The 24,876-nt window shown below is 38.7% G+C and overlaps 2 protein-coding genes across 7 annotated transcripts in view; both read left to right on the top strand.

Annotated features, from left to right (window-relative positions):
- The window catches only part of CLMN (calmin), a 72,916-nt gene extending 60,335 nt beyond the window's left edge, over positions 1-12,581 (top strand). For both annotated transcript variants that reach the window (XM_085225567.1, XM_085225566.1), the window contains exons 7-13: positions 871-1,064; positions 2,053-2,135; positions 3,545-4,858; positions 5,879-6,060; positions 6,682-6,742; positions 7,744-7,805; positions 9,157-12,581. In XM_085225567.1, coding sequence (XP_085081693.1) covers positions 871-1,064; positions 2,053-2,135; positions 3,545-4,858; positions 5,879-6,060; positions 6,682-6,742; positions 7,744-7,805; positions 9,157-9,310 — 2,050 coding nt within the window. In that variant the 3' untranslated portion in view covers positions 9,311-12,581. The remainder of the gene's footprint in view (positions 1-870; positions 1,065-2,052; positions 2,136-3,544; positions 4,859-5,878; positions 6,061-6,681; positions 6,743-7,743; positions 7,806-9,156) is intronic.
- Positions 12,582-20,342: 7,761 nt separating this feature from the next.
- The window catches only part of DICER1 (dicer 1, ribonuclease III), a 65,024-nt gene continuing 60,490 nt past the window's right edge, over positions 20,343-24,876 (top strand). For 2 of the 5 annotated variants that reach the window (XM_085225562.1, XM_085225558.1), the window contains exon 1: positions 20,560-20,703. The gene's annotated coding sequence lies outside the window, so the exon portion shown is untranslated. Of the gene's footprint in view, positions 20,483-20,559; positions 20,704-24,876 lie in introns of those variants that run through there. The other 3 variants (XM_085225561.1, XM_085225560.1, XM_085225559.1) reach the window with 3 other exon arrangements.

The following is a 24,876-nucleotide window of genomic DNA, read 5'->3' as shown; positions in this document are numbered from 1 at the left end:
CACGGATGTTCCATATAGAGAACTGAAGATACAAATTTACATCTTAAGTGTTTGGTCCTGTGGACCGCATCCCTTGATTATCTCCAGTGGAGGTAGTTGTGCTTGTTGTGCAGATAAACTTGCTCCATTGAGATCTGTAGTTAATTGCTGCTAATGCAGACCACATAGGAAGCACAGTTTTACTCTGAAGGTAATGCTGATAATGACATTAACAAGGAGGAGGCACAAAGAGAATGAGAAAAATTAAGGTCTTAGACTTCTTATCCTAGTCAAGGAGTACAAATTGGAACATTTAATGGAGAAAATCGCTCTTGCAACTGAGCTATTAGAAGTGTAATAGCATCATTATAGTTGTCTTCACCAATGACTTGTGCAGTATTTTCTATTCTGGGGCAGCATTTTGTTGCAAATCTGTGTTTTTTTCCTAACACACCTGTGATCTATACGTATACTGGTGCTATTTGCATTAGGCAAAGTACAATTTTCTGCTATCAAAGGCCAAATACACAGGAAAGTGACTCATTTATGCTTCTGTTTTTTAAGTACTTAGGTGTTGGCAGTCATCCGAAGCTATGGCGTGAGAGTGCTGGAAAACAGCAGAAACAGGAATCGCACAGGCTTTGTGAATGTTAAATGTGGTTGCAGAGTACTTGAGGGCTTTGTTTTCACTAGCTGTTTCCTATGAACAGGTTGATATCGGTTCTTGACTGCACTGACCCAGTCTACGAATACTTGTGTTTCATTGAAGTATTTTGTACCTTTTGATGGATGTTGTGACTTGTGCAACTTTCAAGAATCTTTGAAAATGGTGATGCTGTACTTTGGATTTTTAACACAACTGCCATGTAAACTGTATGTAATTCTGTTTAGATACGGTGTTGCAGTTCAGGACTTTGCCAGCAGCTGGAGGAGCGGCCTTGCCTTCTTAGCTATCATAAAAGCAATAGACTCCACTTTGGTAGACATGAAGCATGCATTGGGAAAACCAGCTCGAGAAAACTTGGAGGATGCTTTTAGCATTGCACAAAACAAGCTGGGTGTTCCTAGGCTTCTAGAGCCAGAAGGTAAAACATTTACATCAGCATTATTAGGTAACGTTCAGACTACCATGAGTACATTAATATTGCATTGACATACCTACCGCAAGCCTCCCAGAGATTGGATTATTGATGTGATTGGTGTGTGGAACTCATTGATATGAAAGAAGATTTGGTCACTGGCTGGTAGTCACGTGGTTCCAGTCACGCATGTCCAGATACCTTACCAAAATTTTAGCTACGTGCATTGGTCCTGGTTAGTGATTAGATGCTGCGTGACATCAATATTGCTAGTGGACATTAGACACTGTCCTGCTGAGTGGAGAGATGTCTCAATGCAGTAACAGCATTTCATAATGCCTGCAGTCCATGGAGGCAGAATGTCACTTCAGGATGAAGTGTGTGATTCACCACACCAGGAAAATGGGTAGAGACTTATTCACGTGTGTTTGCATTTCCCGGTTACTCTTCTATGATTCATGTATATAGTATGTCTATAAATACATGTATGCAAGCATATATAAGTGTACAGATAAACATATGCTTACAAGTGGAGCTGATTCTTACCATGCTTTCTGCTGAACTCTATTACACAGGTGTTAAGCCTTGACTTTATGATTGAAAGCACAAACAACCAAACTGTGCTTTATGTGTCACCTGTTAGAAGAATAGGGTCTGCTAAAAATAAGTCTCTGTGCTGTCACTCAACAAGATCACTGTCAAGCGATAGCAACATATATATGCTGTAAATTACACTTTCCAGGTGGATGAAAAGTGACCTTGGTCAGGGTTCAATATGTGTTTGGAAACAGGAAAAAAAAATAATGTGAATAAGATGTTGAGAATTCTTTATACTGTAAACAATGAAAAGGATTCTACCATCTCTAATCTGTCAGCAAAAGAAAAGTGTTTGTAGCTGCTCATCGTAAAGGCAGATAACTGTCTGGCAGTCTGTGCCTCTGCCAAACTGCTTTCAGGCCACATATGCTGACATGCTGTACGCCTTCCCCCACAGATATAATGGTGGAATCCCCCGATGAGCAGTCCATTGTGACCTACGTGGCTCAGTTCCTTGAACACTTCCCAGAGCTGGAGGGAGTAAGTGTTTACTCTTATGCCATGTCCCTTTTTTATTTGCTTTGGTGTAATTAATAAGGACAGGTGTTGTATTTATCTTCTAGGTTTCTTTCTGAACTGTTTAAAATAAGCCGCAAACTCTGTTGTAATTTTTCTCATCCTTGTTAAGTCCAGTCAAGTGAGATTTCACTGCAGATTGCTCAGCTGCTTCAGGTAGAACTCTGCATTTAAACGTTTACATCCAGTTATAGCTTTCAAAGGTTAGAAATATTTACATAGGCTCTGCTACTTTGCCATAATTATTTCAGAACAAAGTGAAGTTTATCCATTCATCTATGATAATTTATTTGACCTTCAATTTGATTTTGAATTCAAGCTTCTCAAGTATGAGAGTCACAATCCATTTGAATTTAGCAGTATTGTATCAGATACAAGACATTACAGGCTGAATCTTGTCAATAAAACTGTCAAAGGCCCTCATTTGTAAGCATAATATACATTACAGCTTAAAGGCCGGGGCTTTAAGGAAAACCTTATCAAAAGCAAAGAATTGAGGAGCAGACCTCAGCAGGGACTGACAAAGGTCCTTTGGACAAAAATAAGATAAATTTAAAATGCAGCTAGGCAATAAGAGACTTTAAACTGGAGGGGAAATGAGAAGTCCTAGGAGCTTGGGAAAAGACCTGCCTAAGATGAAAAAGGGTTCTTGACAAACCTGGCTTAGCACAATCTTTTTGATCTGAAAGAGTTTCCAAGGGATTTAGTGACCCTTGAGTATGTAGGTAATTTTTTTGTGCTTGATTGCATGCACGTAACTCATGATTCCTACGTGAGAGCCATTCCTTCTCATTTAGTGACTGAAAGTTCTAAGTGTTATTTTGTTTCATAGCTTATAATATCGGTGGAAATTACTAAAATCATTGGAATTAAAATTGTTATAATAATCTAATCATGATTATTAAATTAAATTGCCATTAATATTTGTCAGTCTTAAGACTTTTGGACATTTTAATGGCAAAAAAAGAGCCTACCTATTTATTTATTTTTAATACAGTCCATCGGAACTGAATAATCTAGTAGATTACTATGTTTCATGGTAGATTTAGTGCACTTGTTAGGTTTACTTTACTGCCAGGTTTTGGGATTGAGTCAAAAAACCCAAGTCAATTGTTTCCACAAATGCAGCACGGAGAGACGAAAATATTAAGAACTGAGCAGCAGGCTTGTCTCCATTCTAATCTTCCTGTACAAGTGGCTTTGTTCAACTCACTTTACTTGCCAGATTGATTTGCCTCCTTTTAAAATATGTGAGTAATTAATTGGCCATTCAGAAATTAAAGGGGCAGTGGGTTGGTTTCTGTATCACTTGGGAGAAGTAAAATGATATGTGAGACACAATTTGTTTTTTAATGGTGTATTGTTACTTATAGGAAGACTTTACAGATCCTGAGAAGGAGCTTCCAATTGAATCTACGTATGTTCACATTAAAGACACGCCTTCAGAAAAGGAAAGCAAAATCTTGATTTTAAGGGAAAGTGACAAAAATATGTACACTGTTAATCATGAAAGGAGTCACCCTGCTCCTCCAAAGGTTCATATTCATGATACCCCTGAGAGAATTCTGTCAGAAACCGTTCCTGAAGCATGTAATGGCAAATTGAGTCAAGTGTCAGGTGATTCTCAGGAAATCTCTGAAAATGAGCCACAAAGACCTACTTCACTGGAAATTACAGGATCTGTCAGTTATGAATCAAATTCCTCCTGGGAAGTTCTTAGTGATAAGTTGATGCCAGGTGATGGTGGCATAGCTGATGATCCTCTGAAACAGAGCGATGACCTTTCTCCGGCTGTTCTGACAGATCAGAAAAATTCCGTTGACTCTTTTGAAGACTATTCTGAAGAATTAACAAAAGAAACCTATACTGAATATGACAATGAAACAAAGAGCCTTTCAGCCAATACTTCTTCTTTAAGTCCATTGTCTTGGACTTCAGGTATACTTACAGATGAATCTATAAATAAAGTAGAAGAGAGCAATTCCCAAAATTCAATTATTTTACCACAAGTTACCTCTAAACAAGAAGATACACATAAGTATGTTCTTCACCTTCTAAATGAGGAAGTACTGAAACAGCCAGAAAATGAACATACAAAGCAATCGCCTGTTTTGGAGACAACAGAAAATAACCATTGTTCATTGAATGGTTCTAATCTCAAAAGCCAAGAAATATCTACACTGCTAGAAACGCCTGATGACTCTCTCTCAGATGGACCCAATAATGGAGAAGACTCAGACAGCTGTGATGGAGATGAGTCTTCTGCAGAAGTGCTACTCAGTTCTTCAAAAGTGTCTGTAATACCCCATGATCTCTTCTATTATCCACATTATAACGTTCCCATATCAGCAGTTTTGGATGCTTATGTTGAGCCTTGTCTTGAAAGATATGATACTGAAAATGACAAATTTTTTTCTGAAACAGTAACAGATATTTTACATGAGAAAGGGATACTGGCACAGGGCTACAAGGAGGATGCTCCAGAACCAGGCTTAGGGAATAATCATGGTGTCCCTTCATTGGAAATGGGTACTGAGAATGGAGAGGAGGAAACAATAGATATAAACAGTCATAGCAGTTCTTTCTATGAAAAAGAAGTGCCATTACTAATAGGAGAGATAGAAATTGAAATAGACAGCCAAAAAGCCACTGGCAATGAAGATTCCATGATTCTACAGCATCCTGAGGTATTTAATTTTTTATTCACTGTGTTTCTTTATGTATGTATGGGGGGTTAGTGCCTGAACTCAAGGATTTCCTTTCACTTTGCATGCCATTTAGAGAAATGCATAAAATGTACTTGGTTTTCTGCCTTGTTAACACTGTTTGCCACAGCCCTCTACTGGAAAGAATGGAATTGCAGTTCCCTGAAAAGATCTGGCATTAACAAGAGAGACTGAGCAGTAATAACACTGCAGAAATTTGAATTTTACTCATGTTTTAAAGTATTTTGAAGCCCCTTTGTGGCTCTAGGCAGAGAAGATTATGACAGAGAGTGTTTAAAATAAGTTTTAATGAAATGAACAGGAAGCAATATTATTGATATAGAAAGGATACAGGTAAAGGAATTTTTGTTGTCCGAATCTAGACAAGTTTGTCTGTGAAAACAAACCAATTTGAGTAGGTTAAGTCATGTGAGTAAAGTGCAGGCTTATCTAAACTGGAGGAGAAAGAAGGGCAATTTCTGGTAATAATTCTGTGGTTTGGATTTAGGCAAAATTGTTTATCTTCTTGGAAACACTGATTTTGAATTGCCTTACACATTTTCTAGCATAGTAGGGACAGTGTTTTCTGGAATGAATATCCATTTAAGTACTTGAACATTACTCTGTTGCTTAAACTTGGTTTGGTCCTAACATTTATTAGGACAATGAAGTCAAATTGCTGTTATCTCCAACAGGCTAATTGGAAATAGATTAAAAAAAAAAAAAAAGAAAATCATAGAGCATTACTTGAAAGAGCTCAGTCATGTCATAATTTCTTACATTTAAAGAACTACCAACTAATTGCATGTAAGCTGAACTGATGATACTTTACAGCTCAAGTTATCCGAAATTATTTTCAAAATTTGTGTTTTTTTCTCTTTAGTAACACCCTCAATCTCATACTACATGTAATATAGCATCTGAGTAAGTTGCACCTCTGAGGTATTTAAGAGGTTGGGGAACCAGTCTTGTCTGATGCAAAACATTTCTTATTTTCAACAGGCCATAGGAGACGATCTAGATGACTTTGCAACGGCGGGAATAAGACTGGAAGATAGTAGTAATGGGGAGGAAAAAAAGGAAAATACGATGGAAGCAGAAGACTTGCAGATCTCAGAAGTTGGGCATACTACGCTGTTAGATGATGAACTGGAAGAAATTGCTAATAGCCAGGAGTTGACCAGGTATTTCACATTGACTTTGTCTGAAATGCATCTAACTGATAGGAATGATGCACTTCTAAAGTATGTCATTACCATTGAATATTTCTTGTGGACTTCTTCTAGGACTCATTGGCTTCTTTCTGTGTTTCTCTTAAATGTATCAAGTGATTTGGTGCAAGTGGGACAAGATGTGACTTTGCTGTACAAACTTTGCTACACAAAACCAATTGGAATCCCAATGCATTTTAACTTGAGGTGAAAGCATTACCTCCTTTGTCAAGCTTGTGTTCCCTGTCATTTATCAATTCTTTTTTAACTACACAACCATAAAATCTCACCTAGCTATAAGACTTGCTTAAATCTAGATGATGTAAAAGGTGCAAAAAATGTATCAGATAATGTTTTCAAAGGAAAAAAAAGATTCAGATTTGAGCATTTGGATTTTTTATTTAAAAAACAACAACAATTTAAAGTTTCCCAAAGTTATTGCTTGTAATGTTAACAATAAATTCAAATCCATATACTAAAACACACAACGACACGTTTGTATTTCTGTGTAACCTAAAACTAGTTTGCATAATTGCAGTGAATTCAAAGCAAAACTTCATGAATTAAAACACTTTGCTTTTATGTACGTTCCAGAACTTGTGGCAATGCTTCCAACATTTCTCTCCGAAAAAGGTTTCCTGATACTTCTGAGATGGTAAGTTTGTAGAAATTGACCTTTCTATCACTTTTTCACGATTTCTCCCGAACTCCAAAAGTTCAAATACTGCAAAAAGTCTCTATAAAAGTTCTGTGTTAACGCAAAAGCCCAATGTTTTCTAAGAATTTTAGTGCTTTAACCTGTAACAGTTTAAGCTATTCTTGAACTCTTCCATACAAGTGAAATGGCATCTTACCGATCCTTCAAAAAGCCCACAAAGTACTACTTAATATTTCAATTAAATACACTCTAACTTTGAGGTTTACTTTGTCACCACTGTATAGCTGAAACACTTCACTTCTTTGAAGCTTCCTTTATTTGCAAATGCAATTTATTTTAGTTTACGCATTTTGTGTATGTGAGCATCCCAGTCAGAGCCTTGCAAAAATGTGGAGTGTCTTTTGGATGCACTTTTTACCAAAGAGGCTCTTTGCCTCTTCTTTTGTAGTAGTGATGTAATATGTTCTCTGAATAACAGCAGCTAGCCCTTGAGGACATTTAATTGTAATGTGAAACTGCATCCTTTATCGCAGATGTAATTCATATTGATTTCTTGCAAGCACACTATACAACTGAGCTCTGAATGCTTTTTCTTTTTTAACTCACAAGGGACAGCAACATCAGTTTGGGTCTGCTAAGCAAGAGTAGGAATATGGCTTTTCAGCACAAAATAAAATGTGGGCCTTCTTCGATCTGTAAAGAAAAGTTGCTGACAATATTCAGGGTAACTAATGTTTCACACAGGTGCTCTGGTTTTGCAATGCTGTCAAAACCAATAGAAAGTTGTGTGAATGAGGAAAGTTCTTTGCTTTTCTGATTATGTACCAGACTGCAATGGGGGATGCACGGGTGTGGGATAAATTTAGGAGCACACTTTCATTTTATTTGAGTAAACACTAGACATACTTGGCAAAGAATGCACACAACTACCAGTGTATGAGAGACTGAATTTTATTTTCTTTTTATATCATCTATTTTTTGTTACTTGTTTGTTTAAGGAAACCTCTGGTAAAAAGGATCAGATGATGACAGAAATGGGTGAAAATCTATTGATCACTGGGTGAGTAGTTCTTCAGACAAAATCTTATGCAAGGAATCTATAACTTCTAGGTAATTTTGTCAGTGTTACAAAGGGAAATAAAAATTAACTGTAGTAGTAGACCAATGGTACATCTTATGTACTAGCTCAGGGTCAGTATTTCCCATAGGCGTGAGACACGAAACTTCTTTGTTGCTCGATCTCTCTCTTTAACTAGAAATGTCTTTTCTTGACTTGAGAGGAAAGGCTTCGCTGTCTAAGCAGGACTGTGAACTCTTTCCCTACGTGGTGGGTATTTCAAACCAAGAAAAGAGTGGGAGGACTTCCTGTGTGAGGCCTCTGGCATTGCTGGCTCTTTCCAAGTTTAGAAGCCAGTCAAGACAGTGCTTAGCACCATCAGTGCTAGGAAAAGACAGTGCTCAACAGAACTCTTACCTCTCCTGGAGCACTTGTGAGTTTCTACAACTTGTGTGTGTGCGTTTAGTTTGGGCTTACGGTGCTGTGGTGGATCCTGAACTCAAAATGTGTATCCCTTTGGTATGAGTTTCTACATATCTATTTAAGAAATAAACATTACTTCACTTGATTACTTTACATTTTCCCTCTTGATTGGTACTGAATTAGTACCACCTTGAATTTCTAGTTAAAATGTGGCAAAAAGCACACAGAATAGCAAGATCTACTGCTGTGGTCTCAATTTTGCTTCCCTTAAAATATATATGTGAATAGCTGTCACAGCAATCTATAACCACTGTTTGCTTGCAGACTGCTGCTATTGAACACATTCTGTGTAATATTCATACATACATATTCAGTACATTAGTTGAGGGAGCAGGACGCCCAAGCCAGAAAAAAAAAATTGTGGTTGTAATCTGGAGTTATCATGCAAACTAACAACCTGAGTTGTTAGTGTGTTTCCTGAAGTCTAGGGCTGCTTGCTTTTCCTTCTGTGTATCTGACATGAGAAACTCTAAGAGAAGCTGGTTTGGAGACAGTATGTCAAGTCTGATACGCTGTATAAGTAAAATGTGATACACTTGTTGCTCAAAGCCATGTTTATTGCTCCGAAAGTTAAAAAATAAAAAAGTATCTTTTTGACCAATGAAAATCAGCTTATGTCAAATGAACTGTTTCTGCATGTATTTTAACTACCTGAGATCCTGTCCAAGTCTTCAGAGTACTAATTGCTGTTTTTAGAGTCCTTAGGAAACACCTGCTAAAGCTCATTAGGCATCCTATAGTGTAGCTTGGGTTGCAACCAAGTAGGTTGAAAGAGCTGATTAAATTGCTGTCTGTTAGAATGCTCTCTGATCTTTAATGTAAATGTTAGCAGTTTTTCCAGCCTCTTAACAAATTCTCTCTTATTTTTTAGGATGAAAAAGGATGTGGAAACACATAAGACTGCAGCACCTCCTTGCCAGACTCCAAGTGTTGAGCAATCAGAGTTATTCTACTACATCGTTTTCCTCTGGGTGCTTGTCTACTGCCTTTTAGTCCTTCCACAGCTTTTTAGCTTCAAAGTGTGATCTCTGTGAGGTGTGTAAAAATAAAAGACGGTGGCTTGATTGCTTTGTGTATCTACATATAAGTATGTTATTTCAGGTGAAGCACAAGCAGAAATATAGGACCTGGTATTTGTATTTACTATCAGGTTCTCCTCGGTTCCTCTACTGTTGTGCTATGACAATGTCTAAGCACATTTTATAATATGACACTTGTGTAAATATATATAAAAATGACCTGATTCAGTAGCTGCAATTTTGTACATTTGTGCCTTGCTTTATAAGATGCTAAATAAAAATGGATAATTATCAGTAGAACTATGAACAATTCAGAGCTCTAGTCATCAAAAATTATTCTTCTGGCTTCATTTACCTGTGAAGGGCCCAACAGCAGTGGAAGACTTGTTGTTGGCTTGTCCATGAATCTGGCCCTCCTGCAAGAGCAAGGCTTGAAATGCTCTTTTTCCATGGAGTTCTTTGAGAGAGGTAGAGGTAGAGCAGAGTTGGAGCTGAGACATTCTCGCTGCAGGAATTTAACTATAATCCTAGAGGCAGTCCAGTGGAGCAGCAAAATCAGGTGGAGGGTTATTTGTGGAGGGAAGATTGTTTTTTTTAGGATGTAAATTCATTTTTATTCAAAACCTGTTATGTTTAAATTGCAGGAACAAATTGGGTGTGGAGCAGTGGGGGATCATGTGAGAAATCTTAATCCAGAAATTTCTGTGCAGAGTACCTGAAGAAATACACTTTGTATTTACTGATGGTGGCCATCTTTGAGAAAGATCAGGATCAGATAGGTGGTTTTTGTTTGTTTTTAATACTGTACCTCACTGCTTGTGAGACAGCATCTGATTTGGTTTTTCTGATGCTTTTATTTACCAGATCATGTGATCATTTCTGTCTTTTAAAGATACAAAATATGGTAGGTAGTCTAACTTCTAAGGCTACCGTTGAAGCACAAGTGCATTGCTATGAAAGGGTTAGCAATATTCTTTAAGTGTATAAATCAATGACAAGAGTAAAACTCAATATAGATAAATACTGACAGCCTTTGTTTATTCTCTAGTTTAACTGGATAGACTTCTGTGCACAGACATAGTTAAGCCATTTCTACCTCTTAACTTTTAGCCACATCAGTGATCACTTTAGGGTATTTGATTTAGGTTTTTAGCCAGAGGAAGGGTACCAGTGCACTACAGGGTGAAAGAGAAGTCTTCAAATTCAGTTCAATTGCAATAATTTCTTAGTTGTCAATGGAGATTATCTGGAGTTCAATTACAGTCTTTTTGGAGAATTTTACCACTATCAGAGTTCAGTCAAAGAGAATCATTTCCATTTTGTCTTCTCTCTCCTAAGAAAATGAATTGGAAGGAGAAGATCTTTGGATGTCTCACCTAACCCACTGACATCCATAAAGAATGGAAGAGTAGGCTATTAACTTCCAAGAAGGAGAAAACTCATCATTTTTTTTCTTCCCTCTTGCTAATAGTCAGTGGCTCAGGCAGCAAAACGAGCAGTTTAAATCTCAGAGAGCATGCAGCAATTGTCTTGATCATTTCATCCATCTTTAAGCTAATATATACTTTCCAGCCTGGCGTGAGAAAAGATGGAGATTGCAGCTTCTTTCTAAAGTTGGTGAAAATAATACTAAATAAATCCATGATACTTGGTATTTGGCTGCTTTCCATTTGGATTTGCCTGGGTTTTTTTTTGTTTGTTTTTGTTTTTTGGTTTTGTTTTTATTTGTTTGTTTGTTTGTTCTTTACTATAACAGAAGCAGTCTACCTTATTCAGCCATTTTGTGGGTTAGAATGTCCAGAGTAATAGAGTTACAAATAGTACTGCTGTGGCCAGCTGATTGTGGAAACGGACTGAACTCTCAAAGAGTTCTGCCTTTATCTAGAACTGAAAAAGAAGGAAGGAAAGAAAGAAAATATACAAACAAACAAACAAACAAATAAATAAAAGACAACTGCATGAGCAGCAGCTCCTCCTACTTAAAATGTCGTGTAAGCCTGCATCATTCTTCCACAGTTCAGAATCTAATCCCTCAAGTGCCCTCCTTGTTCTGTAAATGTTGCTCCTTGTTGGTCTTTGTGTGCCATTCTTAGCTTACAGTCTAAAAGCCTGACTGTGAAGCGTTCATTGCAGCAAAGGGTTTTCTAATGTGCTGACTTGAAGACTGTGACTGTCTTGAGGCATCTGAGATTTTAAAGGCTAGTGGGCCATCTTTTGTCTCACCAACAGATATGTGCATGGTCTGAATAAGGAGGTTTTTCCTGAAAAAAAGGCTTGGGTTTTTGAAAAGTGCGAAGCTTGAAGTGACCTCATTTGGTACTTTGATTTAGTAGTGGAATTCAGATATATATGGGTACTGATCTGTTAAGACCATTTATAAAATCAGTTCTTGTTGAGCAAGTGTATGCATAGTAAGGTACTGTGAAGTGTAAGTGTTGGGAAGTGCTTGTAGATTACTGGATAAAAGGGTGTTTGGTGTTCAGAGAAGCACCATTACAGGCTGCAAAACAGCTGTAACAGGATGTTTCAATGTTACTGCTGTTGTGTAGCTTAACTGCGAAGTGTTTCATTGCAATTTTATAGAAAGTGAGAGAAATGGTTTAGTATTAAAGACAAAAGCCTGCTAAACGTTTATGAGGCAGATGTCTTACAGCTGAAGAAATGAGTTAAGCAATCACTTCATCTACAAACTGAAAAGAATGCAGCCTGTGCCAGGTTGTAGGAAATGATCAGGGCAAGTACAGATTGCAGTTAGAAAAGAAAAATAAAAGAAAAAAAAGACAATCGCTTTTTCAACGCCATGAATGTTTTTGATAGATTGAGCTCTAAAATGTATTTTAACTGAGTTTCTAGATTATAATGAATGTGTCTACAGAATTTTATGCAAAGCTTCAGAGTTCAGCTGTTTTAAAAAGATGTTTTTTTTATATAGCGGTGATTATTTTATCTATATATTTAATAGAATTGTAAAACCATTTTAAGAATACCTGTAAAACTATGTGTATGTGATATGATTATTTATTAATTATGACTCACAAGAATGAACATTGAGCTATGCATCAGTTGGATCATCCATTTGGAAAGTGGAAACTGCAAACAGAGGAAGAGCTGAACTGTAGACTTGAAAGACGTGGGAAATGATTTGAATACAACTGCGTGATTCTTAGAGCTGCATAGCTATATATCATTTTGTGATGTTAATTTTCATAGGTTGCAAATTATATTGAGTGATCAAGCTTCTTTCTTCCATTAAAACTTCCTGAGGCTGAAATTTCAACATGTTAATATTTGGTGTTTAACTCACTTATTTCCTTTACATCTTCTGATGATAGACAGTATGATTTCTTTATCCAAGTAGTGAGCCACTGAATTTACTGGGGCCCAGGGTTTTTTATTTTTTAATTTTATTTTATTTTTCAGAGCTTTTGGTACCCATCCTCACATAATCAGAGCTTTTAGAAGAGGAATTTGGCCAGTGTATGTGCTCTCATATTCAACCATCCAAGAAGATAATTAGTGCATTATCACTTACATGTAGCTTTAAGTACTTGGGAGTCCCTTCTCACCAAGCACAAAAATGAATGCATCCAGTGATGTGTTCAGTTCTCGACTTCTGTGAAAGTCAGTGTGACACATCTGTGTGCTAAGCACACGCTACAGGATCTGGCCCTGAGGGGACTTAACTTCCATCACATAGGCCAGAAGTAGCCAAAGCCTACGCATTGCCTTAGGGCTAGGTCCACAAACAATGCCACAGACTTCAGTTAACCCCTTTAAATGCATTGCATTTGTTGCACAAATTATGTAGGACCAATCCCCTACTTCTAGGAAGTTACCATCCCCTACCAGTTTTGATTAAGAAGACAGCAGCAGGGAACAAGTGGCTGGAACGCAGAGTAAGGTCACAGGTTAGAATGTGCCTGTGAAAATTCCCAAATCTCCACAGCCAAAAGCTCTGACCTGACAAAAGTCACCTCCTGATTTCCACTGGGCTAGTAGATGGTGAACCTGAAAGAAGGAAAAAAATCCCTAGGTGTTTGTATTTCCATGTTGTGCAATTTTTTTGTCAAGTAAATAACATCAAATTCTTCCCCACTGCATACCACTGATGATGCTAATTTATAGACGCCTGGCTGATGAGCATTTATACTCCAGTTTTGTACATAAGCAGGGCGTGCACGAGTGCAAGCTGCTACCCCACACCCTGCCACGGTGGAGCTATGCATGGCAGAGGACAGGATTTATATGCACATTTAAAGGATATCAGAAAAGACATATTTTGAATGGAAAGCTTGCTTACTCTGTCCGTCTCTTGACACACTATTCTATAGCTCACAAAAGGCAAAAAAAATTAACCTTTTATTCTCAAGTGCCGTGTCTGTTTCAGGGTTATCTTAACTGAAATGAATAGCAAAGCATTTCTTTCTTCCTCTGAATATGAGAAGTGGAAAGCTCACTTCCACCTCAGTGGCACTTTTGATGACTCGTTTTCAGACAGCTGCTACTGCTGATAATGGAAAATGAGAACGGTGTTATTTTCTCACCATGAGGGGAATGTCTAAGTTTATGTCTCTGGAACATAAAATTGGCCCCTGGGTGATTAATATAATTCTTTCCTCATGAAAAGGTTAGAAGGGGCAATAAAAATAATTAATTCGACCTCAGTGAGAAATAGTAAAAAATAACATTCCAAGAAAGGCTGTGTTCAAGTCAGGTAATATTTTACTGCCAAAGTAGTTTCATTACTTTCATTGGGCCTTCCTGGAATCTCTTTGATTCACGGAATTCATTTGCTCTGTGCCCAAGGAACCATTCATACAGTGCAGCTCTGATCCACAGCTGTCACTAGACTATAACAGATAATCACCAGTGTTCACTTAGAAATGACTGGTCTAATTTAATTCAATTAACTTTCAACTTATGTGCTGTTCATTTTGTGGAGAAACAACTTTTTTGTTGTTGTTTTGTTTTTTGTTTTTTGTTTTTTTAATGCTGAATAACTTACAATTAAATATTGTAAATCAAAGACATCTTTTTATTACAGTCAAAAGAATTCAACCTCTGCTTTTGTATTGAATGAAACATGTTTTAGTTTCCATACCACTTCATGCTATTTTATTCTTCTGTTTAAAAAGCCAAAAAAAAAAACCACAACAACAAAAAACCACAACCAACCAAACAAAAAACCCAACAACCCTGTTTTACCCTGATCAATTTTACCGTTCTTACTAAAGTTCTTCAATTTAAAACAATCTAGTTTGCTAAGGAGTTAACTAGAGACATTTATAAGTAAGGGATGTCATATTTATAAAACGTTACCCTTTGGCAAGTGGTAAGGAGTGAAGGTTGTTTAAATGAGAACAAATGCAAGGAGGACTTGGTATCAAAAGGCTGAAGGAGATGCATCTTTGTGTATTTTAAAATACATTTCTTCTAAATGCTTTCAATCAGTGGTATGTATCGAACATTTGCACTTGTTGCTCAAAGCTAATTTTTGTGAGAAAGAAATGTATTCTTGTGTATAGTTGGTACAATAGCAAAGAAAATGTTTTTAGAAACTGCTACTCTGTAATAAGATTAGTATTTACTAGTGAATAGTTCCACTTTATTTTATAAAATCTCCAGTTTTGAAATAAATGGACAGGCTTCCTGTACATAAACTTACCTGTGAGTTTGTCCTTTTCCTCTCTGTATATTGACAGACACCAAATGTCAGCACAGATTACCATTTTGTTCTTATTTTGCATTTAACGCCCAGAAACTGTACTCACTTTTTGGTAGAGAAAATCTCATCAAACAGAGCAAATTCATAAAGAGCACTTTTCTCACCTACCTAAAGAGTGGCTTTTAATTTTGGAGGAGGAAGCCAAACTTTTATTCCAGTCAACAAACAATAAACTTAAAATTTTCATGTTGGTTATTTATTACTTAATTTCATAATGTGTGAAAACAGGTATTACAAAGGTAAGCTTTCAAAACCAGTTGTGCTGAATTATATATTATTCTTAATATTCAATTTATCTGGCCTATTTCTATGTAAGATGCTAGGTGTTAGACCAGTGAATTAGTAACTTACTGGGTGCAGAGCTGATTCATATTTACTATGCTCCTCTCCCTACACCTCAATTCCCTTAGCAGTGTACGAGCAAAGTGCATGAGCAAAAATCAAAGTGCAACAGAGAAAAAATACAGTTGAGAATCAGACAAGTAATCCGTCGTCCAGAAATACAGAACTAAACATCATGAAACTGTATGGGGAATGGAATAGAAGCACTTATTTTCTAACAAAACTTAAAGGCTAATAGGTATCATGCTTTCTGGTGAATAAGTCTGTTCCACGGCAAGACTGTACTGTTGGCACTTCTCTGTGCTCCCCAAACCGTACGCTTTACCTTGGAATGGGATGTAACACATGATCAAAGCAAAATGTATAGCACCCTCTGCTGCAAATACTTTGAACTGATTATTTTTTTTTTTGCATTACTTTTATGGCTGATCTGTACCCTGGGGAACTGATTTATCATTTTGCTGATATGTATTCTCTGCATGTTAGCAAGAATCATCGTAACTGTAGTCGCTAGGTACGTTTATATTTTACAAAGTATTATTTCCTGATTCTCAGGCAAAAGAGCATAAAAATGTATATTTCAAGGCTATTAAGAACCATTGTTAATTATGGTATGATAGATCTTTTGTGCAGCAACTGCATGTGAAATGCAGGAATTACATGAGTTGCTTAAAGTAACTTCAAGTCAGTGATAAATGGGAGGAGAAATGACACTACAACAGTTAAAAATATTTAAATCCCACTTGCACTGGGGGAAACATCCTTATTTAGAGTTACGAAGTCTGAAAGCACTGTGAGATTTTTTTTAACCTGTATCCTAGAGGGGAAACCAAAAGTTTGCACAACCTGACACCCCTCAGCTCCAGTTTTAAGAATGGATTCTGCTCAAATAGAGGTTCTTTCTTTCTTCCAGCTTCCTCCTTCATACTCATACCTGCAGCTTTTTCTCATAATATGTTGCGGATGTTGTTAATTAGCGCCGTGGCTTCAAGTGTTTGTAACTGCTTTTTTCTGTAGTGATTCACAACAATGAACAGAAAAAACTGTAGCCAGAATAGGAGCTGTTTGAGAGGGAAGTCTCAATTTAAATTTTCTGAAGTGAGGCGAAGAACAGACACACTCTTTACAGAAACTTGCTCACAACACACTGGCCTATATTTTCTCAGTGCCGGTTTGTTTCAAAGTGCACTACTGAAATAGTGTGATGCAAAGACAAAACAGCATCGTGGCTGGTATCAGCAGCAGGGAACAACAGAGGTCACCATTGACTCACAGGAAGGAATCTCTTCAGAATCCATTTTGGAACCCAATTAGTTATGTAGAGCCAAAAGCAAAGCTTCTGGTGGCTTAATTTCAAAGTTCTGTAGCATGAATGAAGACAATTACTTGTCTATGACTTTTTTAAAATTGCATTTTCTCTCCATTCCAACTCACACCCATTTTTTCACTGCTACCCAGCAGGAATAACTAGAAACAAAATCTAGTATCATTTATTGATATGATTTTATAGAAAGGGGGAGATAAATATCTCTGTTTGTTGTTGCTGCTGCTGCAGTCTTGCTGCAATTATTGCATAGAGTAAAAGCATCAGTGTTTCCAGCACCAGAGATATTGTGAAAGCTGTGATTTGGTGCATGATCATTTTTTCTGTTCTGGATTTTAATTAGTTGGGTTTTCTATTCCTTTCACCCAATGTCCTGTTCATGGTTTTTTTTGTTTGTTTGTTTGTTTTTTTTAATAGTTATGAGTTGTTTATTTTTTCTTACGAAACATTGAATTCCAAGGCCTTTGAAGTATGTGGAATTTTTTAGAGCTTTGTATTGATGACTTCCTTTTACTTTAAAAAATTTTGTAAGAAATTTGTGAAATTAACGTAGAGTTTAATTTTTGATTTGGGCTTAAAAATCTGAAGATTAGCTGTTATAATGTAAGCTGGTGACAAGAAATATTCAAATATTCAAATATTACAAAGGAGTGTGTAGCCAATACAGTATAGTACAAGTTTTATCCCAACTCTGCTTTTAAATCAAAAACTCCTGTCAGCTAGCAGGCTCAAGGAGGAAGTAGCTGTGGAGAAAGACACCCTTTTCTTTATATGAAAATAACTTCCAGAATTCTCCTGGCATTAGTGTGTTTTGGTTTTTTTTATGTTTTAAGTATTCTGCTTGTCTTCTCTTTGAACCTACTTGAAATGGATAAAATTCATTATTTAATCCTGGCCTGCAGATGATTAAGGAGGATTTTTTTCTGCTTTATTTTATGTTAGAAATAATCAAGTATGCCAATTTCCTTCAGTACTTCAGTTAAATTGGAAAAATAGACCCATATGTCTGACAGCTCCCACTGGATAAGACTGAGCAGCTGCTCCTCTTCCTAAGGTTTTGTCACGGGATATAATTATTCTTCCAACCATAAAAAAACAGAAGGGTGTCCCCTCAATGCTATAAAAATACCTAATACGGTAATATTTAATAATACGGGCATTACAAAAGAAATGTGCTCTAAATAGCAACTAAGGTTGAGCTAAGTAAAGAAAACACTTACTTTGGTAATATCCTAGACTTCCCTATCACTTTTAATCTGAAATCATTTTACCCAGGTTTAAATTAAACTTAGGGTGCTCTGGTTACCCTTATTTCTTCATACAGATTTTGTAGGCACAAACTGTCCTAGGAAGGAAGGTGGAATGCAGATGGAATGAAGAAAGCTGGATCTCCAGTGACAGATCTGCAGCTGCATATGCATCACATTCAGCACAACTTAAAAGAGCAGCAGCTGGCAAGAAATGGCTTTATATTACATTTACAATTTTCTTCTTTATTAGGCAAGAAGGACGATCTCCAGTCCCTTTGTAAGTAACTGTGATCTTAGGATGGTCCTAACTTGCTTACCTGGACTAGCAAAAGCATGACTAGTGCCATACCTGCATGCCTGAAATATCTTGCAGTGCTCTTTGCAGCAGGGCAAACAGGATCGGCAAAATGCAGCATGCACTAAATGCATCCACTGTGGAAAGGAGAAGTCAGGAGAAGACAGAATGAAGCCAGGTGCATATATTTACATTATTTGGCCCACGTGTGGATAGATCTTTACAGTATTTGTATACTGATTTATATGGACAGTACACACATCTGACCACTCACTAGCACCATAGATTAAGCTGTTCTGAATTTTAAGTGTGAATATCCCACCACTGTTGTGAAGTATGGTAAAATATGCATCTTGTTCTTTCACAAAGAGTGAGAAAACTATAGAAAATTAAGAGCTTTTGGACATATACGAGTGAAGGATGAAGGAAAGTTAAACAGAAAAATTAAACTTCGCAGTTAGCAGACAAAATGATACAAAACAACAACAAAAACTGTTGCCCCAACAGTAAGACTTTTGCTGTTTGCTTCCATTTTTTAGTACACTTCCTTTTAACACACTCAGGAGAAAAAACATCACCAAAAGCCACCAAAATTTCTCTTGTTGGTCAACAATTTAATTCGTTCATAGTGTAAATGAAGTGGGCACCAAGGCAAAAAGGATGAGCTGTTAAATCCATGGAGACTAACAGGACAATCTAAACTGCTGATGTGGACACTGATGAACATGGACCAAGTCAGCAAAAGGTGAGCACAATGTGTTGAAGAACAGGTAAGGCCTTGTGAATTGAGGCAGATGCAGCTTTTCATGGTTGCTTCCAGACACAGCTGTTCAAGACTGTAGCTGCAATTCTGTGCTCCAACACTGCTGTAATTGATAACTGGACATTAATAGCTCCACCAAACTGCCACGCACATGGGGATGGAACCAGACACAAACAGGATGTGATCACTTCACTTTAACTTCTTGATAATCCATCCCAGCTGACATTAGGCTTGAGGGACTTTTAAACTCAAAATATGAATCTATCAGAGTTATCCTTTTCCTTATTTGTCCGTATTTCCGTATTTGAAATTAAAATAAACTGTAAGATAACTCCTAACATGTTTGTTCTGCTCAACTGATTCATTTCAATCCTATGCCCTACCTTGGTGACCTTGTGCTTATAATCAGACATTATCCTATGTCATGTGCTATTTAGAAGTCATGTGGCACTGCAGACCAGTTTAGGTAAACTCAAGGCTTTTTGCTACTTTGCAGTTTCCTCCCAGTTTTTCCAAGGACTTTTAAATATTGATTTCAATTGTGTCATAAAAATAAAAGCTGGAAAACAGTAGCATGTGACATACAAGAGAAACTGTGCTCCTGTGTTTATGCACAACCCATTTGCCCCTCCTAAATGCTTCACCTGAAGGGTTTTGATGGTAGAAAAGTTACATCAGCTGAAAAGTTACATCCAAGAAATTTCTGGACACTTTTTGCTAAAATTTTGTTGTATCTCATAACGTAACTGAAGTGAGGGCTGGCAAGATACTCAGTGAGAACAACAGCCTAGCCTCCAGCAACTGCAAAAGAATGCTGGTGAGGCAGCACAGCCACCTCTGGCAATCTTTCCATCCTCCCTGCTCTGGCCCAACACAACTTTTCGGCTGTGGATGCCAGTTCCTAGGCAGAGGAGCAGGACTTTGCTCTTGGTAGAATGAACACTATGACCATGACTATGGACAAGTGGAATTTCCCCATGCAGAAACATGGGAGATCAAGCACTGCCATGCTCTAACCAGAGTCACTAAGCATTCTCGTTTGCTTCCAAACAGATCCTCTTTCTGTTTGGATACTACTGTCTCCCCAGGTGCACTCCCGACTCAGCGGGAAAAGCAGTGCCCCGCAGCCCTCACTCTCCTACCCACGGCCCCACCAAGATGGCGGTCGCCGCCCTTCCCTCAGCGCTGCCGCCCGAGCGCGTGCGCGAGTAAGGAGCGGAGGAGAACTGGAGGCCGCGAGCTTCGCCATGCTTTGGAGGGGGAGGCGCACACACGTGAGCTCTTGGACCACCCGGCAGCTTCCGAGCAGTTGTCGTGTCGCCTTGCCGCATTGGCTGATTTGTGAACCTTTCACCTTTCGTCTGGGTCTCGCCGCCAATCGCTCGGTTCCTTTCATGTCGCGGGGACGCGGAGCGTAAGCTGCGCAGGGTGGAATTCTCGGAGAGATCTTGCGTCGTAGGCGCTGGGCGGCCTCCGTCGGTACGGGTGGGAGGCGCTCCGTTTGCGTAGGGCCGGTAGCGCAGGGGGAAAGGTGGGGGGAGGAGAAGGAGGAGGAGGCCGTCGCGGGCCCAGGTGAATGGAGGAACCTGACAGTTGGGGGGAGCGAGGCGGCGGCAGCGGGGAAATGGCGGTGGCGGCGGCGGCACAATGAGACGCGGCCTGTAGTGGGGCGCAGCGCCGGGTCGGCTCCGTCCGAGCAGGTAGGAGATGGCGGCCGGGCGCGCCCGCCGCTCGCCCCGGGATCTGCGTGGCGGTAGCCCGCTCCGCGCGTCGCCGTGGTGGGTGGGATGGCGGCGGCCGCTCCCTCCCCGCCTCTCGCCGCCGGGTCCCGGTGAGCTGCGCCCCGCCTCTGTCCCAGCAGCCGTCCCCGTCCCTACGGGGCCTCGCCCGTCTCGGGGCCGGGCTCGGAGCCCCGCCGTCGGCCTCGGCGGCTCCCGGCGGCGTGAGGGCCGCGCTCGGCTTTGTCTGCTCGGGGCCCGCGGGGAAGGCCCGGTGTGAGGCTGCGGGGATCGGAGCCCCCCTGCCCCATCCCGACGGGCTGAGGGCGAAGAGCGGAGCATGGCGAAAGGTCTCGCTGCTGGTGCTCTCTCTCTCACCACTGCTAAAGGCGGTGTAGGAAACTCTCAGCTCTTCGCTGTGCTCCTTCTGTTCCAGTACAAACGAGTGAAGTAGCGGAGTGATCGAGGCTCACCTGGTGCTTTGTGAAAGAACAAAAGGTTAAAAGGCACGTTAGTACACCGAGATGTTAGGGAAAATCATAATAAAAACGTGGGCTGCGATATTGACATCTAGGAGAAAAAAAAAAGCTTGTTTTGTTTTTGCTTATTGTCATTCCCCGGAAATGATTATTTCCAAAAATAGTTTCCTATTGACTTCAGATGGAGGGGGTTTGGCACTTCAGATGATATCTTATGAGTATTCTTAATGATGAGATGTTGAACCCCAAGTTACGCAGTTGTGGTGGAAGCTGTGGTTTTGAAAGTGATGACCATTTTTAAAGAAACAAGACCAAACTGGAAAATAAAAAGAATTAACTGCAGGTACTCGGTTAACATTATGGTATATTATGCTTTATACTTTTTGTTTATGCTTTTTAAAATAAAGTACTTTTGATGCTGTATTGAAAGGCATACTGCATGTATAGCTTTGGTAAGTTGTGTTGTTGTTGTTTCCTCCCCACACACACAATTTGGCATAGAGACAAACTGAGATTTACTCCCTATATACCATAACTATTCTCCTAAATTTTCTTCTGAAGAGGGACATTCCCATTGTCTGTGTCTATAAGACTTGTAGTTATGAAGATTACACTACAAGGTTTGGAGATATTAATAGAAGCTTTCAACTGGAAGCTGCTAATAGGTGTACGATCAGAGGATTGTTACTTTTTAATGTATTAATCTGTAGGATTGAAATAAATATGCTTGTTCAGAAGTGCTGAGCTCTAAATTAGGTACAAAATCGTCTTAGTGGTAACATTTCTGTGAAAGTGGCAGCTCAGTACTCAGCAGTCAAAAAGCATTAGGACTGACAATAAGTGAAATAAATGGGTATCAGTATGCCAGCGTATAGATCCTTGCTGGGCCAACATATGTAATACTAATTGCAGTTTGGATATTTATGCTGTCTTTCTCCTCTTTCTCAAAAAGATGGTATTAGATTAAGAACAAAGGTAGGGAGAAAGTTTGTTAGGACTTCTTACACAGGGGAAGAGTTGAAAGAGGTAGGAAAAGAGATTGAAGTTTAAGTCATGAGCAGAGTAGATAGGAAGCAATAGCTTTTTTCACCTGTTCATGAAAGGTTCCTGTAGTTTACAAATCAAAAAAAAAAAGAAAACAACAATAGAACAATATATCATGTGTAACTACAATTCCTGGTGCAGCAGCATCTTAGGAATGCCGAAGTATTGCAGACTCAGTACACATCAAGATAACTGGTCAGTGGGAGAGCTTGCTCTTATACTCCTTCATGGTTGTCCTCCACTGGATACTGGTAGAGGGAAGCCAACAAGCTGGGGAGGGGGAAGTTTGTCTGACATAAGATTGTACAAATATTTTATAAAAGTTACTGTTATCTTGATGGTCTGTAGATTACGGGAAGAAAATAAGCAGAACAGTAGTTCTGTTCATTACATGATGTACACAAAATATATGACGTCCCATTTCAGAAATCTGTAAGATTCCTTTTCCTTGATGCAAAGGTGCTTTAGCACACCTTCTTATAGAGTCTGAGCATCTCTAGTTAATCTATGTTCTCTTTCACTGTGAATGGACCAAATGTGCATTGATCTGTAACTGAATGCAAATTGCTGGCAAGAAGAAAAGTGAAAAAGACTGTCCTTTTTAGAAGAGCAAGGAGATGCTTAGTAAAATGGATGTGGTATGTTTGGAGTTATCGTATTCTGTATAAGCTTGAACTCTCATTTACAGTCTACAGAAGAATTTGGAAAGGATTGAAGATGCTTTAGAAATACTGAGCATTATAGTAAGTGCTAGGATTACTGACAAGTTTTATTTCAGGGCATGATCTAGTCTCATTAAAACATTCTTCAGTTATAATGGGGTATGCCACGATTCCATAATTCTCGGTGAGAAAATCCAGTTTTCTTTTTCTCTCAAATAGTTGGTACAAACTGTGGATACTGATAGATACAGTTGGCAATGGAGAGATGTGGTTACAGTGTTCTCTTTCCTCATGTTGTAATGTATAGCTGGGTAAGCTCTGACCATCTGTGTCCCGTCATCTTCATGTGTTCAGTACTCATTTCTTCATATTCATAGCACAGAAGCTTGGTTTATTGTTTTCCCCAGGAAGTGGCTTTATTTAAAAAAGAAAGTAGAAGTATAATTTTAGTACTGTATAGAACAATAACCTCTGCGTAATTATGTGAAATGTGCTTTTAGAACATTCCACCCTGAAGGCCAAGAATGTTTAAAGACAAAATAGTGCTTTCTGCACTCCATCAAGATTTTTCTTCAATCTTTAGTCTTCCCTGACTTCCATGTGGGTTGTGATAGACCGGAAGAGACCTGATAGATAGTAATAACTAAAGGTTCGTTTTTTAGCTGGAGTTACTTTGGTTGGGATTTGAAGGTGGTTTTTCAAACTTTATTAGTTATTTGAGGGAGTAGGCAGTTGCAGGATTGTCATTAAGGAGCCATTCTAAAAGATTTAATCTACAGGGCAAAGCTGTGCCTACTATTTTAAAGTATGCCTTGATATTCTCTGAAAGCTTGGTCTTGGTAGTTCTGACTTGCTTTGCCTACTGATGTGAAGCATTTGAATGCTGAGCAGCTGGCTTCTGCTTCTTATTGGTTGAGGAAAATTTTCCTGATATGTTTTTTACTTTCAAATTGCTGCAAGTTCTCTGCTTCTCAGATTCAGAAGTGAAACTGGTATCAAGGAATTTACTTGCAAAGTTGCACATCTTTTACGAAGGAATGGTGAAATGCCCTTCTTTGGTGAGGAAAGAAAGAAGAGCAGTGCTCCAAATTCTTGCATCGTAGAGCCAGGGACTTTCGTACCTCTTTTATGTAAGTTTGTACACAGTTGTGAATCTGCTGGCTTGTGGTTGTTTTGTTTTTTAGTTTGGCATTGTGGATGCCTTTTGACCAAGAAAATGCAATCTTTTTTTTTTCTCAATACTTGCTAATATACAAGTCTTGTAGAAAACCTATTCTGCCATGCTTTCCCCCTCTCTCCCCTCTTGTATGTGCCCATGGCTTAATGCTTATGCTGCTGCCATGTGATATGCAATAACCAGTTTCTGCTCATGTTTTCTATCTTCTATTAATCTCTGTGAACAGTCAATTCCTTAATAGGTTCACTAGGTGTGTGTTTGTCTGAGTTGCAGTGGGATGGCTGCTGTGAACAGGGCAGCAGGTTGAGACTTTGTGCTGGCATTGTTTGTTTGTTTGTTTTCACTCTTCCACTTGTATGCAAAAAAAAACGTAGAAAATGCCCAAGGCCCACAGTCCTTACTGTTAATAGTTAAAACACTTGGTTCCCAGGGCCTGTCTCTTCTTTCAGAGTCTGATTCCTGATAGAATGTCAACCCTTCCTCAGCAGATTCCAAAAAGCAGCTGGGTAGCAGTAAATGTCCAGTTTTCTTGGAAATGAAAAAATGTAGGATTTATTTTAAAAAATAGTTTCTTCTTTCTGACAACTGGTCTGAAGGACTGCCCACTTGCTAATAGCACAACCTTCCTTTCTATAGGGAGCAAACATAGTTTGCTCTCGAGTAATTTGCTTGCCTCTATGGCTAACTTCACAATTCATGTTTCTCCCTTGTTTGCATCAGTCTTGCTTAGTCCGGATTTAGATCAAGGTTCTTGCAGCTTTCTTGCAACTGTTGCTATCGGTTTGATGTATTC

Source organism: Meleagris gallopavo, chromosome 5 (genome assembly GCF_905368555.1).
Source record: "Meleagris gallopavo chromosome 5, MGAL_WU_HG_1.1, whole genome shotgun sequence".
Classification (NCBI taxonomy): domain Eukaryota; kingdom Metazoa; phylum Chordata; class Aves; order Galliformes; family Phasianidae; genus Meleagris; species Meleagris gallopavo.
The sequence above is the reverse complement of the archived record's forward strand: the minus strand, read 5'-3'. Positions and strand labels throughout refer to the sequence as shown.